At 34.9% G+C, this 16,361-nt stretch overlaps 2 protein-coding genes across 8 annotated transcripts; one reads left to right on the forward strand and one right to left on the reverse strand.

Annotated features, from left to right (window-relative positions):
- Positions 1-5,276: 5,276 nt before the first annotated feature.
- Positions 5,277-8,559, reverse strand: LOC124411453 (neuroguidin). 6 transcript variants are annotated; one of them, XM_046890552.1, is made up of 4 exons: positions 8,428-8,559; positions 6,349-6,883; positions 5,846-6,199; positions 5,277-5,593 (listed from the first exon to the last, which is right to left on the reverse strand). In XM_046890552.1, exons 1-4 carry the CDS (start codon positions 8,434-8,436, stop codon positions 5,571-5,573), a joined length of 921 nt encoding a protein of 306 aa, XP_046746508.1. In that variant the 5' UTR covers positions 8,437-8,559; the 3' UTR covers positions 5,277-5,570. The 6 variants fall into 6 exon arrangements, with proteins under 6 accessions (XP_046746508.1, XP_046746511.1, XP_046746510.1 ...); XM_046890555.1 differs by lacking the exon at positions 8,428-8,559 and adding an exon at positions 8,054-8,247; XM_046890554.1 differs by lacking the exon at positions 8,428-8,559 and adding an exon at positions 8,013-8,247.
- A 1,489-nt stretch (positions 8,560-10,048) lies between these two features.
- Positions 10,049-16,065, forward strand: LOC124411016 (transmembrane 9 superfamily member 4). 2 transcript variants are annotated; one of them, XM_046889827.1, is made up of 11 exons: positions 10,049-10,210; positions 10,765-11,009; positions 11,391-11,537; positions 11,652-11,807; positions 11,971-12,248; positions 12,683-12,901; positions 13,207-13,364; positions 13,460-13,719; positions 14,215-14,398; positions 14,892-15,130; positions 15,727-16,065. In XM_046889827.1, coding segments are annotated over exons 1-11 (1,890 nt in total). In that variant the 5' UTR covers positions 10,049-10,207; the 3' UTR covers positions 15,728-16,065. The 2 variants fall into 2 exon arrangements, with proteins under 2 accessions (XP_046745783.1, XP_046745782.1); XM_046889826.1 differs by lacking the exon at positions 15,727-16,065 and having other exon boundaries at positions 14,892-15,180.
- The last annotated feature ends 296 nt before the right edge of the window (positions 16,066-16,361 follow it).

Genomic DNA, 16,361 nt, shown 5'->3' on the forward strand with positions numbered 1-16,361 from the left:
TATATTGCTCCGTAAGTCAACTGGGTGCTGACTTTGTCCCTGCCTTCCTCTACCGACAGAAATTCAAAGGCCAATCAGAGTTCGAGTCTGAAGAGAGATTCCCTAGATTCTTGTCTATCTCTTTTCTGATTGGTTTACTCGACTTTCGATGAGCTGCCTTGAGTGAATTCTCATCATTTTTTTTTAACGAATACGCGACGCGGGAAATTTGAAAGTTGTTTGAAAATTCCGCACTACAAACTTTAATTTATCTTCAGTCAACGAATCGAATGCTGTATATCGCAACCGTTTTGATTCCGCTCAAGTTGTAAATACATATTCCAGGTTCATAAGTCGCTGTAAAATTTCAAAACTGAAGTGGAATGCAATTTTCTCGAAATAAAATGCATTCTCGAAAATTTCAAGGTGAAGAAAAAATAAGATTCTCTGACTCTGGAGATGATAAGTGTATATTATACAAAGGCAAAGAGAATTCAGACATTGAAAACATTTTATTCAGTCAGTAAGAAGCCTTCTACATAATAATTCATTTTCATATGTAAATCACACCTCGTGGTGTAATTTACACAACAATATACAACGTCATTTTTCCGCGTACCGTTTAGTTTTTTCTGCTTACTTTTTTTTTTTTTTTTTTTTTACTTGTTTTGATCAGTTATTTTACGTTCATGTTATGCCGAAAATTAAATTATCTTTAAACATAGTCAATATTAATACTCATAATATTGTTTATCCATCATCATCGTCATCATTGTGTAAATTTTATATTATTATTATTGTTGTTACTGTTATTATTACTAATTTTAGTCCATAAATGATTCCTATTTTATTGCAACTTAGTTTTCACTGCAACAATTTTAAAATTTATTCTGGTTTTTTTTTAAATTATTTCTTATCGGTTTCCTCCTCCTTTCATCGGAATTCGAAATAGAAGCCATTCAGATCTCACTTTGAGTATTTAACGACGTTACGATTGAAGAATTAGCAAAGACAGTGGATAAAATTTTTTCTTCCTTATCATACTTGTTTGTTTGTTTTTGTTTTTTCTACAACCGTTTTTTTTTTTTTTTTTTTTATTTTTTTTTTATAGTTCAACTGCAATTTTCAAAAAATCTCAAAGAGTATCTTTTGAATTCGCAGAGGTTTCAGTCTCAGAGCGCAAACGAGGTGCTAAAGTACAACATTGTATATCATATATCGTGATCAGTGAGTAAAAATTTGCCAACTGTTCGCAGAGAGATCGTAATTTAATAATACCTTCAATAATTATTAATATGTATGTTATGTATGTATATGTTATAATGTATGTATAATATTATCAACTATAATTATAGGTTAGATAATGCGAGATAGAATATAGATGAAAAAGGCACTCGTTTTGTGTAGTAGAAACATAATCCAGGAACCAATATAACGTTGTGTTAGCACACCGCGCCAAAACACAATCTCCCTATATTCTGCCACAGCTTTCTTTCGTCCTTTCATTCTTCCATTCTCTTCTCTGTACTAAAGGTACTCGTTTGATTAAGTGAATGAATAAATTATTATCATTATCATCGTATAATCATCATCATTATTCATTGTTATTAGTATTTTTTATATCAGTCTAAAAAATTATTACTATCATCTCCTTTTCATTATTCTTGTTCTTCTTCTTCTTCTTCTTCTTCTCTGAAAGACTGTATAATGTATTTAACGATAAAATTAATACAATGTATACGCTACATTCATTCATCCTCTCTGTTCTCATCTTCGTCGTCGGTATCGTGATATATTTTATTATAAAAGATCTCGCTTTCTGCGACAGAAGGTAATTTCAACTTTCTTTTAATTTTTTTTGTTCTCTTACACATGTATAATCGAAAAATTTGTACTTTAGCACAATGTTTGCTTCAAGATCGAGGGCGATTGATACGTAACTTAAACAGGCTTTAGGGAAGAAAGAAAACAATATTTTTTATTGCCTCGTGTTATGCACATGTTTACCTTAGTGTAACACATACTCGCATTCATTATGTTTACATCGAAAATAATATAATTTCGTGCTAAAATTGACTCAACTGCTTCGACAATGTTTCTGCATTTATATTATATGCAAGTATGGTAAAAGAGAAGAAAAAAAACTTTTCAAAATAACACAGAAACGCGTACTCAAAAGGGAGGAAAAAAAAAAAAAAAAAAAACAGACAGAACCCATTGAACCAAAGGTTTAATATTTTTATCTCGATATAAACGTGACAATATTTTTTTTGTTTTCTTTCCTCTTTTCTATTGATTTGAGGTAGTCGATCAAATAATAATAATAATAATAATAATAATAACATTATTTTTTGATTCCATTGTTTGTGGATATGTGTTTTGCTTTAGCTTTTGCTTTTCCTTCACTTTGCTACGTACGTACGTTTCTTACGTCCATAAGCATTCGAATATCCTCAAATGCGAGTCAGGAGAGAGCGAAGCGATAAAAAAAATAGTTGTAGAAAATCTACAACCGATTTCCTCAAAGAGAAGAAGAAATCAATTTTCTCGCTCGTTCATCTCTCCCGTAATACAGCAAGGAACAGTGATACCTAACATTTTCTGTATCGTACAAGTTTTGCCAAGCATTTGTAAATAATGCGAAGGCAAATCGCGCTATTTTGTTAAGTATCATTATATCATTAGTTTTAGTTTTATCATTATTATTATTATTCAGTTTTAGTGTTACTTTTCAACTCTTCCTCATATTCTTTTCGTTTTACTTCATTTCCCATCAAACTGTTATTTTTTTTTTTCTTTTTCTTCTTTTCTTCATTTTCTCTCTTCATCCTTTTCATATTCATGAATAATTCATCGATTATCACATATTTTATCTTCTTCGACTAATTCATGTAATTCTTTTTTTTTTTTTTTTTTTTTTTTACTCTTCGTTTTACTTCACTTTAATTTCATTCATCTTGTTTATTTATTTACTTAAGTTTTTCACCTTGTTCTCAGAGATTTAAAGTTAGGGAGGAGTGTTTTTGATGAAAAATTAAAAGTAGAAAACCAACCAACGTCGTCTAATATTTTCAACTATCCCCGGAACGCGACTCAGCAATTGAACACTTCTGTAAAAAATATAAATTCTATGGATGGTTGATGAGCGAGTACCGGGTCAGCCATCATATACACATGTGTATACGTATATATGTATACATATTTATATATATATATATATATATATATACATGTATATAACGACAGTAATGATTTTAAATTACGAAACTAGTTACGCAATAATTATTTCTCTCTTTATTGTATACCGCTCACCAGAATGACGCAAAATGACTATTAATTCGTTTAAAACAAATTGAAACAAAAAAAAAAAATAAAAAATCATAAAAAAACTTACCCAAACGTTTATCGACCAAAAACGTGTCCTACACAAACTGCGATTGGTGTTGATATTTTTTCATCGTAATATCAATCAGTTATTTAACTTATGGTTTGAATCCCAATTAATTAGCCATTCGGATCAAACGGTGAGCAGGTATCCGTATCTCAGTTATTTAAAATCATACTTTTCGTTTTTTTTTTTTTTTTTTTTCCATTAGCTGTTAGACGTCGCAATTGGCTTTTACATTCACCCCAGTGATTCAGAAATTTCAACTCAACGGCCATAATTATTATTAAACCTAAGTAGTACTTCTTCGGACACGTTAACATCAATTTTGAATTTTGTCACATACACATTACTTTTAATTAATTAATAATTTTTTTTTTTTTGTTTTTCATTTTTTTTTCTCCTTTTTTTTCGTATCTTCTTTATAATATATATACCATAATATTATATGATTTAAAACTCAAGTCGATACTTGAAAAGAAAGAAACGTTCGAGAGACTCGTCTTTTTTCTTTCTTTTTTCCGTAGACATTGTTACTTGTTTAAGATTTTCTTTTTGCTCCTGTCAAAACATATTGACATCCTCTCTTACTACAATTGAAACAACAAATAAGAAAAGAGATCAAACAAATATGATAATAATATTAGAAGAAACTCGCAACAAACACAATAATTATGTATAATGATAATTAATAATTGTACACCGCGAGAACGAAAAAACTTAACGATAAGAATATAGATAATAATAATAATAATAATAATAGTAATAAATACCTAACTAAAAACACAATAATTAATTAGACAAATATCGCCAACAACTTCAACATATTTTTTTTTTCTTTCTTTGTCTGGAAAAATGAGAACAAAATATATTTAATTGCTAATCAACGAGATAAAAAATTGAAGTTAAATGAAAACACCATTCGATCTTCTAGCGCTACCGTAGCTGAGATCTGAATTTTCAAAGGAATCTGATCACTGCGGGGGAGAGAAAAAAGCACATAACGAAGAAAGTAAAGAGTGGAAGGAAAAAATTCGTCCTATTTTCTTACAGAAACTTTGAAATTGCATTAAATAACATTTCAATATCTATTGTATCTTTGTTGGGATCGTTTTGGTTCATATTGCATGATTTTTAACAATAGCAATTTAGATCTCCGTAAAATATTGTAAGTACTCAACTAATATTTAGCTCGTTCAATGTTGTTGTTCCGACTCCTGCATAGAAAATCAAGTTTTCCATGATCAAATGGAGTCAGTATTTGTGTACATATAATATTTCCTTTTACGTTTTTGCGTTTATGAATTCTTTCGTTCTCTTTTTGCCATTCTTTCTGAGAGAGAAAGCTCTGGTATTTGTTATTTAATCATGTTATTTCTTCTTGGAACAGGGATTTGATGAACTTAAATTAATGTCGTATAGTTACAGAATTATTCGATTCGTTATTGTTCGATGTATTGTAATTATAGATAGAAAAAAAAAAAAAAAAAAAAAAATCTAGGACAAGAGAAAAAAAAACGAGAAAAATAAGAGATTTGACAAAAATCTCAACAGAAAAAATTGCAATCAAAGACTTTAGCTTTCTCTCTCTCTGTTCATCTTTCATTCTCCTTCTCATTTTCCCTCCTTATCCCTCTTTCGGAATTACTCTCATTAACAATTAAAACCGATAGTAATATTATTAATTATATGACTAAATTATTTAATTACATAAATAATACGTAATAGATAATAATAATAATAAATTAAAACACCATACCAATGTAAAAACAGAGGTATATACACGTTATATATTATCGATATTAATGAATTTGATCACGTATGAATAATAAGTGATTAAATTGCAGATTCAGTAGCTCATTGGGTCATTTCCACTGAAATCCGGTTATTTCATCGATTTTCTTTCGTATTGACATTGATAAACTATAAATTAACCAGTGCGCATGTTACTCAAGTCGTTGGATTATCAGAGTAAATTTCATGTATAGTTTATTTTTATTTTCATTATTATCATTATTATTATTGTTACGTTGTTCTTCTTCTTCTTCTTCTTCTTCTTTCGTTTAAAATGTTTATTTTATGTTTATTTCAATAGTTACCGCTGTACGATCCTCGGCTTTGTGGGTTTGGCTTGCTTGTTTTTTTTTTGTTTTTTTTTTTTTTTTTTTTGTGTTTATGTGTGTGTGTGTTTTTCAAGGTTTTCAAATTAATGCTTTTTTTTCTTGAAACCTGGAAAAAAAAAAAAATACACAAATTCAATCTCAAAGATCGGATGGCGATTTTCGCATGGTTTTCAAATTCAGAGAGAAATGGGGGGAGTGAAAAAAATAAATTGAGCGAGAAGCAGTAACTTTTTTCACTTTCAAAAATTGTATTCAGATGCCCAGATAAGAGAGAAAAAAAAATCAGAATTGTAAGTGTAAAATGGATAAAATATCGTCTACCTTTAAAACCATAACGAATTAGTGAAGAAATAATTACTTTTTTTGGCTTTTCCTTTAGGGGCTTTCCTTTTCTTTCCAGTCTTTACAACGGACGATGGTCCACCGAAGGAAGTGATCTCGTCACCCAAACTTCCAAGCGTAGTAACCTGGCGACGACGGTGTCTCTCTTGTTTAGTGACAGGAAGACGAGTCATGTAGTTTTCCTCGTACTCCATTTTACGCTTATTCTCGAATCCAAGACTTGCCTGCTTCTCTCCAAGGCTCTGCGAGTCCTCTGCTGGCGCATCCAGATACTCCTCTCTTAACTCTCTGAGAACCGCTCCTGACACAGCACGCCTTTTCGCTCTCATATCCGCCTTGCGCTGCCTCTCCACAGTCGTTTCGTCCCCATCTAAACAGCCAGAATTCAGATTAGTAGTTTCGGAATGTGGAATTTTTGTCTTCGTGCAGAATACGCTAGATGCCACTCAAGATAAGATAGTGAAAAAAGGAATGGAAATGCCGAAGATGAATAAGAATGCTTATTTCTTTTTTTTTTACCATAATGAACAGCGGCCAATCTGGGTGGCACATAAACGCCGGACTTCTTGGTCTGAGTTTTAACCATTTCTTTTTCCTCGCCGTCTTCGCTATCCGGGTCCAAATCGGAGGCCTCGATTTTTCCCACAAGCGCATCAGGGTTTGCCTTGAAGTTAGCAGGATCGTCTCCGCTGGCGGTACCAGTCACGGCGGTTTTAACGAGCTTGTCTATCTGATACTTAAGCTTATGATCAATGGGTCGAATTTTCTCGAGTACGGTCCTTATCTCGACAAGACGGTCTATTGATGGATCGCCCTCGATTCTTTCACCCGAGCATTTCCTCAAGACGACGTAGGTGAGGTTTATGAGGTAGGAGAGAAGCATGTGGTACTTCATCTCCAGGAAACTTAGACCCTTGTCCGTCGATATTTCCCCACTTTTGACCCTTGCCAGCATGTTGTCCACAAGCTGATTCACCTGCGTTACATTGGCGTTCATTTCGCCTAGAAGACGGAACGCCTGTGGCAAATCACGCTGCTCCATTTCATCGATTGCCTAATGATTACAAGAAAAGTACGTCTTAGTATCTTGGTTCAGAAATACAACAGATTGGGCTTTTTCATCGTTTAAATACCATGAGATCAAGGGAGAGAAAAATAAAAACGTTTATATCAAGAATCGACTTACTTTGGAAAAATTATATAGTAATTTGATAAGTAAGATGGAACTGAAGGAAATCTATCAGTAAATAGCCAAAAGCCAATATTAAACTTTTCTGATGTTCTATTTTGACAGTAATAATTAAACTTTTTGATCAACAAAAATTCAAATCACTTCTAATATTTGAATAGAAATTTTTACCGCTAATGACGAATGAATGAAAGAAAGACACGAAGCACAGTTTCTTGGAAAAAAGGAAAGTATATTTGGTTGTAGAAAAAACTTGGAAATTATCAAATTTGGGAGATTTTACAAGTGACGATGGGAAAGCAGGTAATAATTAACTCAATGACAGAATATGAAAAAGTTTCAACAAAAAGAATTAAGATTCATCTTTTTTTTTCATACACCTTATAAAACTATGATATAACAACAGAACGTGTGCATTATAAGTACAATAACAAGAATTATCTAAACTTGTATGTGAAGTGTGAAATGAGAAATTTGAGTTTTGCAATACAATATAAACACAATTCAACTTCTAATAATGATGATGATGATGACGATAATAATAATAATAATGTTCTATACTCTAAGGACACACATGCATGCATGCAGTAGCACTAAACTGTGATAACACAAGAATATTATTTGTAACAACTATAATACGGATTGAGATTCAGGCAACATTGAGTCTGTGGGCGGGTAAGAAATAGGTAGAACTAAACATTAAAAAACCGATGAAGAAACAAGAAAATAACCTAGTTCGTGTCGTAGTACTTGTAGCAGTATTCGATTATTTATGTATGTATACTTTTTCCAGCTCGCTATTGCAGCCGAATATAGATGATATTATTACGAAAAAAAGCCGCAGATATACGTATAATAATGATAACAGTATGATTGGGATTTGCTGTTTTGTTTTTTTAATCTTCTTTCGTTTCACAGAAGTAACCCTTTGCAAATTAATATAAAATTGAAATAATCTGCCATCTTTTTGCCTACAAAGTGTATCTGCATTTACTATAATGGATGACTACTGTGGATGACAGACAGAGAAGATACCCGGCAACCGAGAAAAGAGAGTGATTCGGGACGAATTGCAGGCAACGAAGAACCGAGGGTGCTGGAGATGATCGCGGAAGCGAGACGGAGAAAGAAACGAGCAACGCGCTAACGATAAAGAAAGAGCGAAATGAAAGATAAAAGAACAGGAGGAAAAAAATTCAGGTACGCGCAGCGCACGGCGCAGAGAAAAACACAAACACAAAGTCACAAACCCCGGCACACGGATGCCAACTACACGACCGTGAAATATTCTACGATGGTGTGAGAGGAAAAAAAAGAAACGAGAAAAATGAACGAATATGCATCGGTTCTTTTATCGTTATTTAACGAATGTTCTGAGGCTGTTTATACATTCAATGTAATGCTCTTACCTGCACCATTGTTATTCAGTCAAAATAAACACAACAAACACATATCTAATCGAACAAAACTTGTAATTAAAGCCCCCCACGTGGGACGATATTTTCCTTTTTCGAGGGATATATTTCGTCTTTTTTCTCCCCCCCCCCCCCCCCCCCCCCCCCCCAACGCTCCGACGGCGCGCGACGGTTCACGATTGCAAATCCCATCACAGAATGGCCAACCATATGGTTTCAAAAAATTTAGTCAAAATGAAGACTGGGCTAGTTCTATCTATTTCGACCTAGCGTCGACCTTTTGTGTCTCATTCCGGGAGGATCAGTAGAAAATATGTGAAGCTATTTTGCAGTACTTTTCAAGATATGAAAGAACGTAACTGCGGAATTCCTTTTATAATTAGGAGTGACCTGAAGTTAGCTACTAGTGCACAAAATTAGTCAAGCAGAGATACTTAGCATAGAGATATCGCCATAGTGATATGCCTGGCGGGCATGGTCGAAGGATTATTATGTTGGTAAGATTATGTCTACCAATGACAGAGTTCTTACAACGCCATGTTGTGTTTTATAGAGGACCGAACACGATCTTATCGTTGATTGAAGATTTATAACTACTTATATCTTCAGTCAACGATCTTATCATACAACCACACAAACGAAGCCTCATTTCAATAAGGCAGTGTGTACCGGTTACGAGCTCCGCTAATCTTTTTGCTCACCACCAAATCCGCTGCTGCGATCTAGTAACATGTAAATTACAACACCGTAGGACCGAGCATTAAGAGCGCTCAGTGTGGTGAAGTCTTGTACTAAAATAAACATTTTAGTTCTCTGTGCCAATGTCTGACCCAAGATTGTTTTATAGAATTTCTTCTACGTATCTCTTCTTCCTTTCCCGGAATAATCCTATAGGCAAGAAAAAGGCAACACATTGATGAACATTCGTTGACTACACATTGCCAACGTATACCTATGTTTCAGCTTAGCTTGCAAAAAGACGAGTTCTGTCTACGAACATCATTTAACAGACAGCGACCACGACAAATATTTGCGTTTATTAGGCGCTGTCGATCATAGTCAGCATTGCCAACTTCAACCCATAGATAGCTATAGACTGCCCGGTCTGGCCCGATCTGTGCACCCAGCTGAAGCCCTGATTAGAAACTAACAGCGGAACTCCAACCTCTCTGTTGCCCGGTCGAAAGAGTGGGGAGCACAGATTTCTATAGAAATTTGTGGTGGGGAGCAGCTGCCAGGCGGGGAAAGCAATAAGGCAAGCGGGGAGGTAACTTGTATAAGCTAGGAGTTTCTCCCTCCAAGTTCCCATTAGAGTGAGAGATCGGACTCCAGCTGTTGATTTTTCTTTCTAATTAGGGCTTCAGCTCGGTGCACGGATCGCGCAGTCTTATCTTTATAAGTCTATACCTCAATTTTTCGCTGACCTGTAGCGTCCAGTGGATAAATCCGTAGATATAGTGGGCGGAAGATTTAAAATCCTCAAACTTATCCATTAAATCGTGAATATTGAAATTATCTGCATAGCAATACTGGCCGCTGATACTACAGAAAATTCTTTTTATGAAATTGCCATATGATGGCGCTTGGTGCGTTTCACCTAGGGAATATTTATTCCTCAAGCTGGCTAACCTGGGATCGAATGTCTAATAGTGGCTACGTTCAGACGACTGTTATGGTTCTGCTGCAATTTTGACGTGTGAACGAGTGGGTATCGCGATTAAAAGTCAGGTAGGGTCGGCGTGGCGCGCCTTTGGCCAAACACTAACGTCAAACGATGGTGAGTAAAATAATTATAATATTCAACAACGATTCATCTTAACACCGAACATGTGCAGCGATATTCGAGCGTTCAATTTTCCTCTGTTACACGAATATTCGAATCTCCGTCGAATATTTTTCATCTCCTCGCGGCTCGAGCATTTCTTACATATTCTCATCGCCTTTCTTCCTAACCATAAGCGATTTTTACTCCCCAAATATCCTTTATCGGCCAAAATCGCACGTCACGTCGTCTTCAGTGGTTCATACCGCGTTTCAGTCTCTCTTCCTCTAAGCTTATTTTTTCCACTTATTCCACGCACTTCTGGTAATGCAAACCGTCAGCCGTTGGTTCGACAAACACAGCTAATGAATTAAAGCTGTGCAAACATTTACTGACAGCTTGGCACTTTTTGTCAGTTGAACGCTTCACACCTTTTTATTAGTAAATATTTAATCCATTTCATCCAGATCCAACCTTTCAATATCCTGATTCCATCACGCTGAATTTCATCTATACCGCTGAATCTTGTTACACACTTTGATTCGTTTCCATTTTCATTGTATTTGCAGGAAAGGTTAAAATGGTGGACGATCTGGCTTTACGTCTTGCTTCTCCAGGCGGATGCTTTTTATGTACCAGGAGTTGCACCGGTAGAATTCACAGCTGGTCAGAAAATCGACGTCAAGGCCGTCAAAATGACGAGTACTAGAACTCAGCTGCCGTACGGCTACTACTCATTGGACTTCTGCAATCCAAAAGGCGGCGCTCTCATTTATAAGTCCGAAAACTTAGGCGAGATACTTAGGGGCGATAGGTGACACGATTTATTATGAATCTGAGAAGTGTTCTGCTTCTATAATTGATTTTTGCACGATAAATCCAAATCTTGATGCTAAAATCTTTTACTATAATATAGAAATCAGGCGACAAGCAGGAATTGTATTTGATTTATGAATATACTTTATTACAATCCATGGAATTTTATTATTCCATTTAATAATATGATACAATCAATATGAAAAGAGTAGGATTTCAAACCATCGCAAGTAATTTTCTTCAGAAGAGAGTAGTTTTTGGTTTTTACTAGTACTGTTTGTTATTTTAGAGTTTCAACAGCATCTATGCTACTAAATTTGTACGTCTTTCTTGTAGTTTTTGTTTGCGCCCAACTTGAAGCTGTTTTCTCTGTTCAAAGAATTGTCAACACACCTTATGAAGTGGAGATGAATGTTCCTGTTCATTGTCGACTTCTTTGCCATACGCCAAACGAGAAGATGACTTGGAGCAAGGAAAAATCTGAGCTAGCGATAGAGCGAATTCAGCACGAGTACTATGTACATCTGTGAGTAAATTTTTCAACAATTCTGGTGATTCTGGGCTTGAAAATCTAACAAGGCATTTTCTTAAGAATTTTTTTCTGCGTTTCTCTTCATTCTGTTGCCCTTGCTGATTTCAGACTGATAGACAATCTGCCTGCGGCAACTAAACAGCAGCATCCAGAGACCAATGACTTCACAGTTCAACCCGGATACAGATTAGGTGGAATTAAAGATGGCCAAGCGTACATCAATAATTACCTGAAACTGATTCTCAGCTATCACAAACACGGAGAGTAAGTCGATCTTTATTGGAGAATAATTGAAACGTTAGTGACTTCAACTAGTATTTTATAAGAAAACAGTTTTAAAATCGAATGATAATCAAAATTGAAATGTGTGGATAAAAATGTAAGTCAGATTTACGAATAACATACTATCTTTTTTTTCTCTAAACAGAAACCAGTACAGAGTTGTTGGTTTTGAAGTGGAGGCAAATTCAGTTGATACCGATCAGATCAAATTCACCGACAAGAATGAATGCATTATCCCTGATAATCCCAAGCCGCTGTTTATCAACCCTGAAGGCACCAAACTCCAATTTTTCTATTCTGTTGTGTGGAAAGAGTCCGCCATCAGTTGGGCGAGCAGGTGGGACGTTTATCTCGGCATGAGCGACGTCCAAATTCACTGGTTCTCGATAATAAACTCATTGGTTGTGGTCTTCTTTCTATCGGGTAAGAAATCAAGTGATTGATAATTATTGTTTACCTCAAATCGATGTTGCGGTAAACATTCTTCGTTCGTAAAAAAAATTTGCAATTTTCTGAATAACTGGGTGAATTTCGAGAGTTTATGTATCTACATCCAATTATTCATTCGATTGGAGTTTGTTTCATTCAAAAGTCTATTGATCAGACTTTGTATGCATTTCTTTTTATCGGAATCAATTGATAAAGCAAATAGATAAAAATAATTTCTCAACCGATTTGCTTTAGATTGGGGGACAGTATTCCTTGATAGATGAGTTCTACATCTTTCTCCCTGGAATCAAAACTTACCAGTTAGAATTTTCTCATTCAATATAGTGTAGTTTTCACAGTCTTTTTGACAATTTTAATTTTGTAAACACATAAGCGACAGCGAAGTATCGAAATCCTGTTTTTCGCAGGAATACTGACAATGATAATGGTGAGAACACTCAGACGGGACATAGCGAAGTATAACGCAGGCGAAAGTGACAGTTTGAGCGGTCTTGACGAAGCGATAGAAGAAACTGGGTGGAAACTCGTTCACGGCGATGTTTTCCGACCGCCAACAAACTCTCGGCTCTTCGCTGCTGTCATTGGTAGTGGAATTCAGATTTTCTTCATGGCGCTGATCACCATATGTAAGTCATTATTTCGGTTTATTTGTATATAAAAATAACGCAAATACAGAGAAAAAAGGATTCTCTAATAATATCATGCTAGAATTTGCAGCAAAACATTTCAAGTAAGTTTTAGACACTTTCCCATTATTATTTTTCAGTCTTCTGGACGGTTTTTACATTTTTTTAGGACTATTTCAGCCTGTTATCCGATTTCTTCATCCAATTTCTAGGGCTTTCAGATCTGTTCTGGTTTCTTTGTGCGGTATCTTGTTTCGTTTAATTCTGTAATATTCATTCTAATTATTCAGGACAATTTTCCACAGTTTTTGCAATGCTGGGTATGTTGTCGCCCGCGAGCAGAGGAGCCCTTGGCACCTGCGCGATATTCCTTTACGTGTTCTCCGGGCTTGTCGCCGGCTACTTTTCGGCACGTCTCTACAAAACGATGCGAGGCAGAGAGTGGAAGAAAGCTGCATTACTGGTGGGCGATTCCCTTCCTCGGGTGTTTCAATATCCGTTAAAATTTTTCATGATCGTCATCTGTGCGATGAATAATTTTTAAATTCTACTTTTCAGACCGCAACGCTTTATCCTGGAATAGTTTTCACCACTTGTTTCTTCCTGAATTTCTTCATTTGGGGAAAGAAGAGTTCGGGCGCTGTTCCTTTCACCACTATGTTGTCTCTGCTTTGCCTCTGGTTTGGCATATCTCTGCCACTCGTTTACCTCGGTTACTTTTTCGGATATAGAAAACAACCCTTCGCTCATCCCGTTAGGACGAATCAGATTCCTAGACAGGTTCCCGATCAACTGTGGTACATGAATCCAATTCTGTGGTTGGTATTCGTTTTTTTTTTTTTTTTTTTATCTTTTTCTAATGAAGTTTTTGCCTTTTTGCAATTCTTAAAAGGAAGAAGGGCGTTATTTTTTTTTTTCGCCATTCGATGAGGAAGTCTTTGAAAGAGATAATAATAAAAGAATAATTTTTTTCTATCGAGCATTCGATGAATACCTTTTCATTTCAATGAATTTTCTCCGCGAAAATCACAATTATGCGTATATATTAGCGTGTTTCGGGAAAAAATAATTTACGAATTTCCATGAAAATTATGCGAAACAAACTGAAAATTCGAATGAATGCCATCTTAAATGTACAGCGCTCAATTTTTGAGAGAATCTTTTTTTAAACCTAAACAAACTTTTCGAAGGGTACCGCGGTGGAAAATTGAAATTATTTTTTCCTAAAAGACCCTGGTGTACATGGATTGCAAAAAGAAACTAGTGTAGTTGGTCAAAACCTAATCAGTGCTTCTTTCCTCTTCACTTTTCAGTACGCTGATGGCCGGGATTCTGCCGTTTGGAGCGGTTTTCATCGAGCTGTTTTTCATCTTGACAGCACTGTGGGAAAACCAGTTTTACTACCTATTCGGTTTTCTTTTTCTCGTCTTTTGCATACTCGTCATATCCTGCTCGCAAATATCCATTGTAATGGTCTATTTCCAGCTTTGCGGAGAAGTAAGTAAATCGATTTATTATGTTCGAAAAAAAAAAAAAAAAAAAAAATGGAAACAATATCGACAAGTTTTTAATCAGTATAACAACATAACAAAAGTTGAAGAACCAAGAAGTCCATTAAGTTAGCACACAAACTTTCAAAATATATATTTTTTTTTTTTCTAGTTTCTGAATTACTATTTCTATGCTTCATTCGCGATTTTTTTTGTTCAACTCCTTCAACCGAAATTTGTGGTGCTACTAACTTTTAAAAAAGTAAGCAGCACCACAGTGTTAAATGAAGAACTGGTGCCGATAGAAAAAAAAGCAATATCACATTTTTTGTTTTTTATTTGCTCAATTAACCCGACGAGCCTAATTTTTTTGCTCAACCCCTGACTACACTTCTCCGTCTCGTATCTAAATACTTGGAACAAAGAGTAAACCCGTCAAGTAAATAACGAAAAATCGGAAATGAAAAATGATTGTTTCAATGATTTTTATTTATTTTCAGGACTACAGATGGTGGTGGAGAAGTTTTATAGTGAGTGGCGGATCGGCCATCTATGTATTGGCTTACTCGATATTCTACTTTGTGACAAAGTTGGAAATAACCGAATTAGTGCCAACGTTGATGTACTTCAGTTACACAGGTCTGATGGTACTGACATTCTGGCTTTTGACCGGAACCATCGGATTCTTCGCGGCTTACGCGTTTATCGGGAAAATTTACGCTGCCGTGAAGATAGACTAGTCAGTGATATAAATATTAGTAATAATATTAAGATAAACGTTAAAGAAAATAAGAAGACTAGAAAAAAAGAAACAAGAAATACAAGAACTTCGAGGAAAAATAAACAAGTAAGAAAAAACCCCAGACGAGTTCGTTGGATCTTAAATAAATTCTTCTCACGATATAATAATATATATATATAAATCTTTGCGTTCTACGTAAAAAAAACAAAAAAAAAAAAAAAAAAAAAAAAAAAACTAATACGTACCAACCAAACAATAAATTCATCGAATTTCCATTTTCAACATATCTAATAAATCATCCTGGATCTGGAATTTTTTCACAGTGATAGCAACACTTTCGACGTTTAGACGACGACGAAGCTGCGTAAAGAATTGTATCCAAATCGAATCTCGTCGAATTTACCTATTACCCCTCTAAATAATAATGATAATGACGATAAAAAAAATACCAATAATTCTTATAACAGACAGAAATCTTACCATATAATTGTACCGCGCTCGCATTTTGTATACTTTTCATTAATACACAGGAGGTATGCAGTATTCAAAATAATCTTAACCAGAGTCAATATCTGCAATTTTTTGTTTCTAAGGTGAGCGATGGAGGGAAAAGATAATAGAGAAAGAAACAACATTTACAAAACTAACTAAATAGAAATCTGAATGTAATACGAAAATGAAAAAATTATCAAGCGTACATTGAACACGACGACTAACAACGACGCTAGAAGCTGTCTCGGTTGTACATAAAAAATGCGAAAACAGAAACAAAAAAGAAAAAAAAAGGAGGAAAATAAAAATTTTATATATAATAGGTAGAAATCGAAGTTATTATAAGATTCCGAGAAAATCGTTTATGTCGAGTGATTTCGTTCCTTGATCATCGACGTCATCGAAGAAAGAGTAAAAAATAAAAATACATATTCAGACCATAAAACACAGTTTTTCTCTCAATTATCACTATCGTTAAGATAAATAATAATCATAATAATAATAGTAATGATAATATTGAGCTTGGAATATGTATATCTCACTTACTGTTTATTATTATTGTCTTTATATATGTGTCGGAGGGTTTTATTGTTCTGGCCCACACGCCAGGAGATGTCACCGTCCCCTTCCCCTCCTCCTCCTCCTCGATGCTTGGCGAAGTCCTCGCGATCGAGATTCAGCATCTTTCCTCGGTGATAGTCCGCTGAGTTACTGATTTTCGTCTTAATTGTTATTG

This window comes from Diprion similis, chromosome 10, assembly GCF_021155765.1.
Source record: "Diprion similis isolate iyDipSimi1 chromosome 10, iyDipSimi1.1, whole genome shotgun sequence".
NCBI classification, from domain to species: Eukaryota; Metazoa; Arthropoda; class Insecta; order Hymenoptera; family Diprionidae; genus Diprion; species Diprion similis.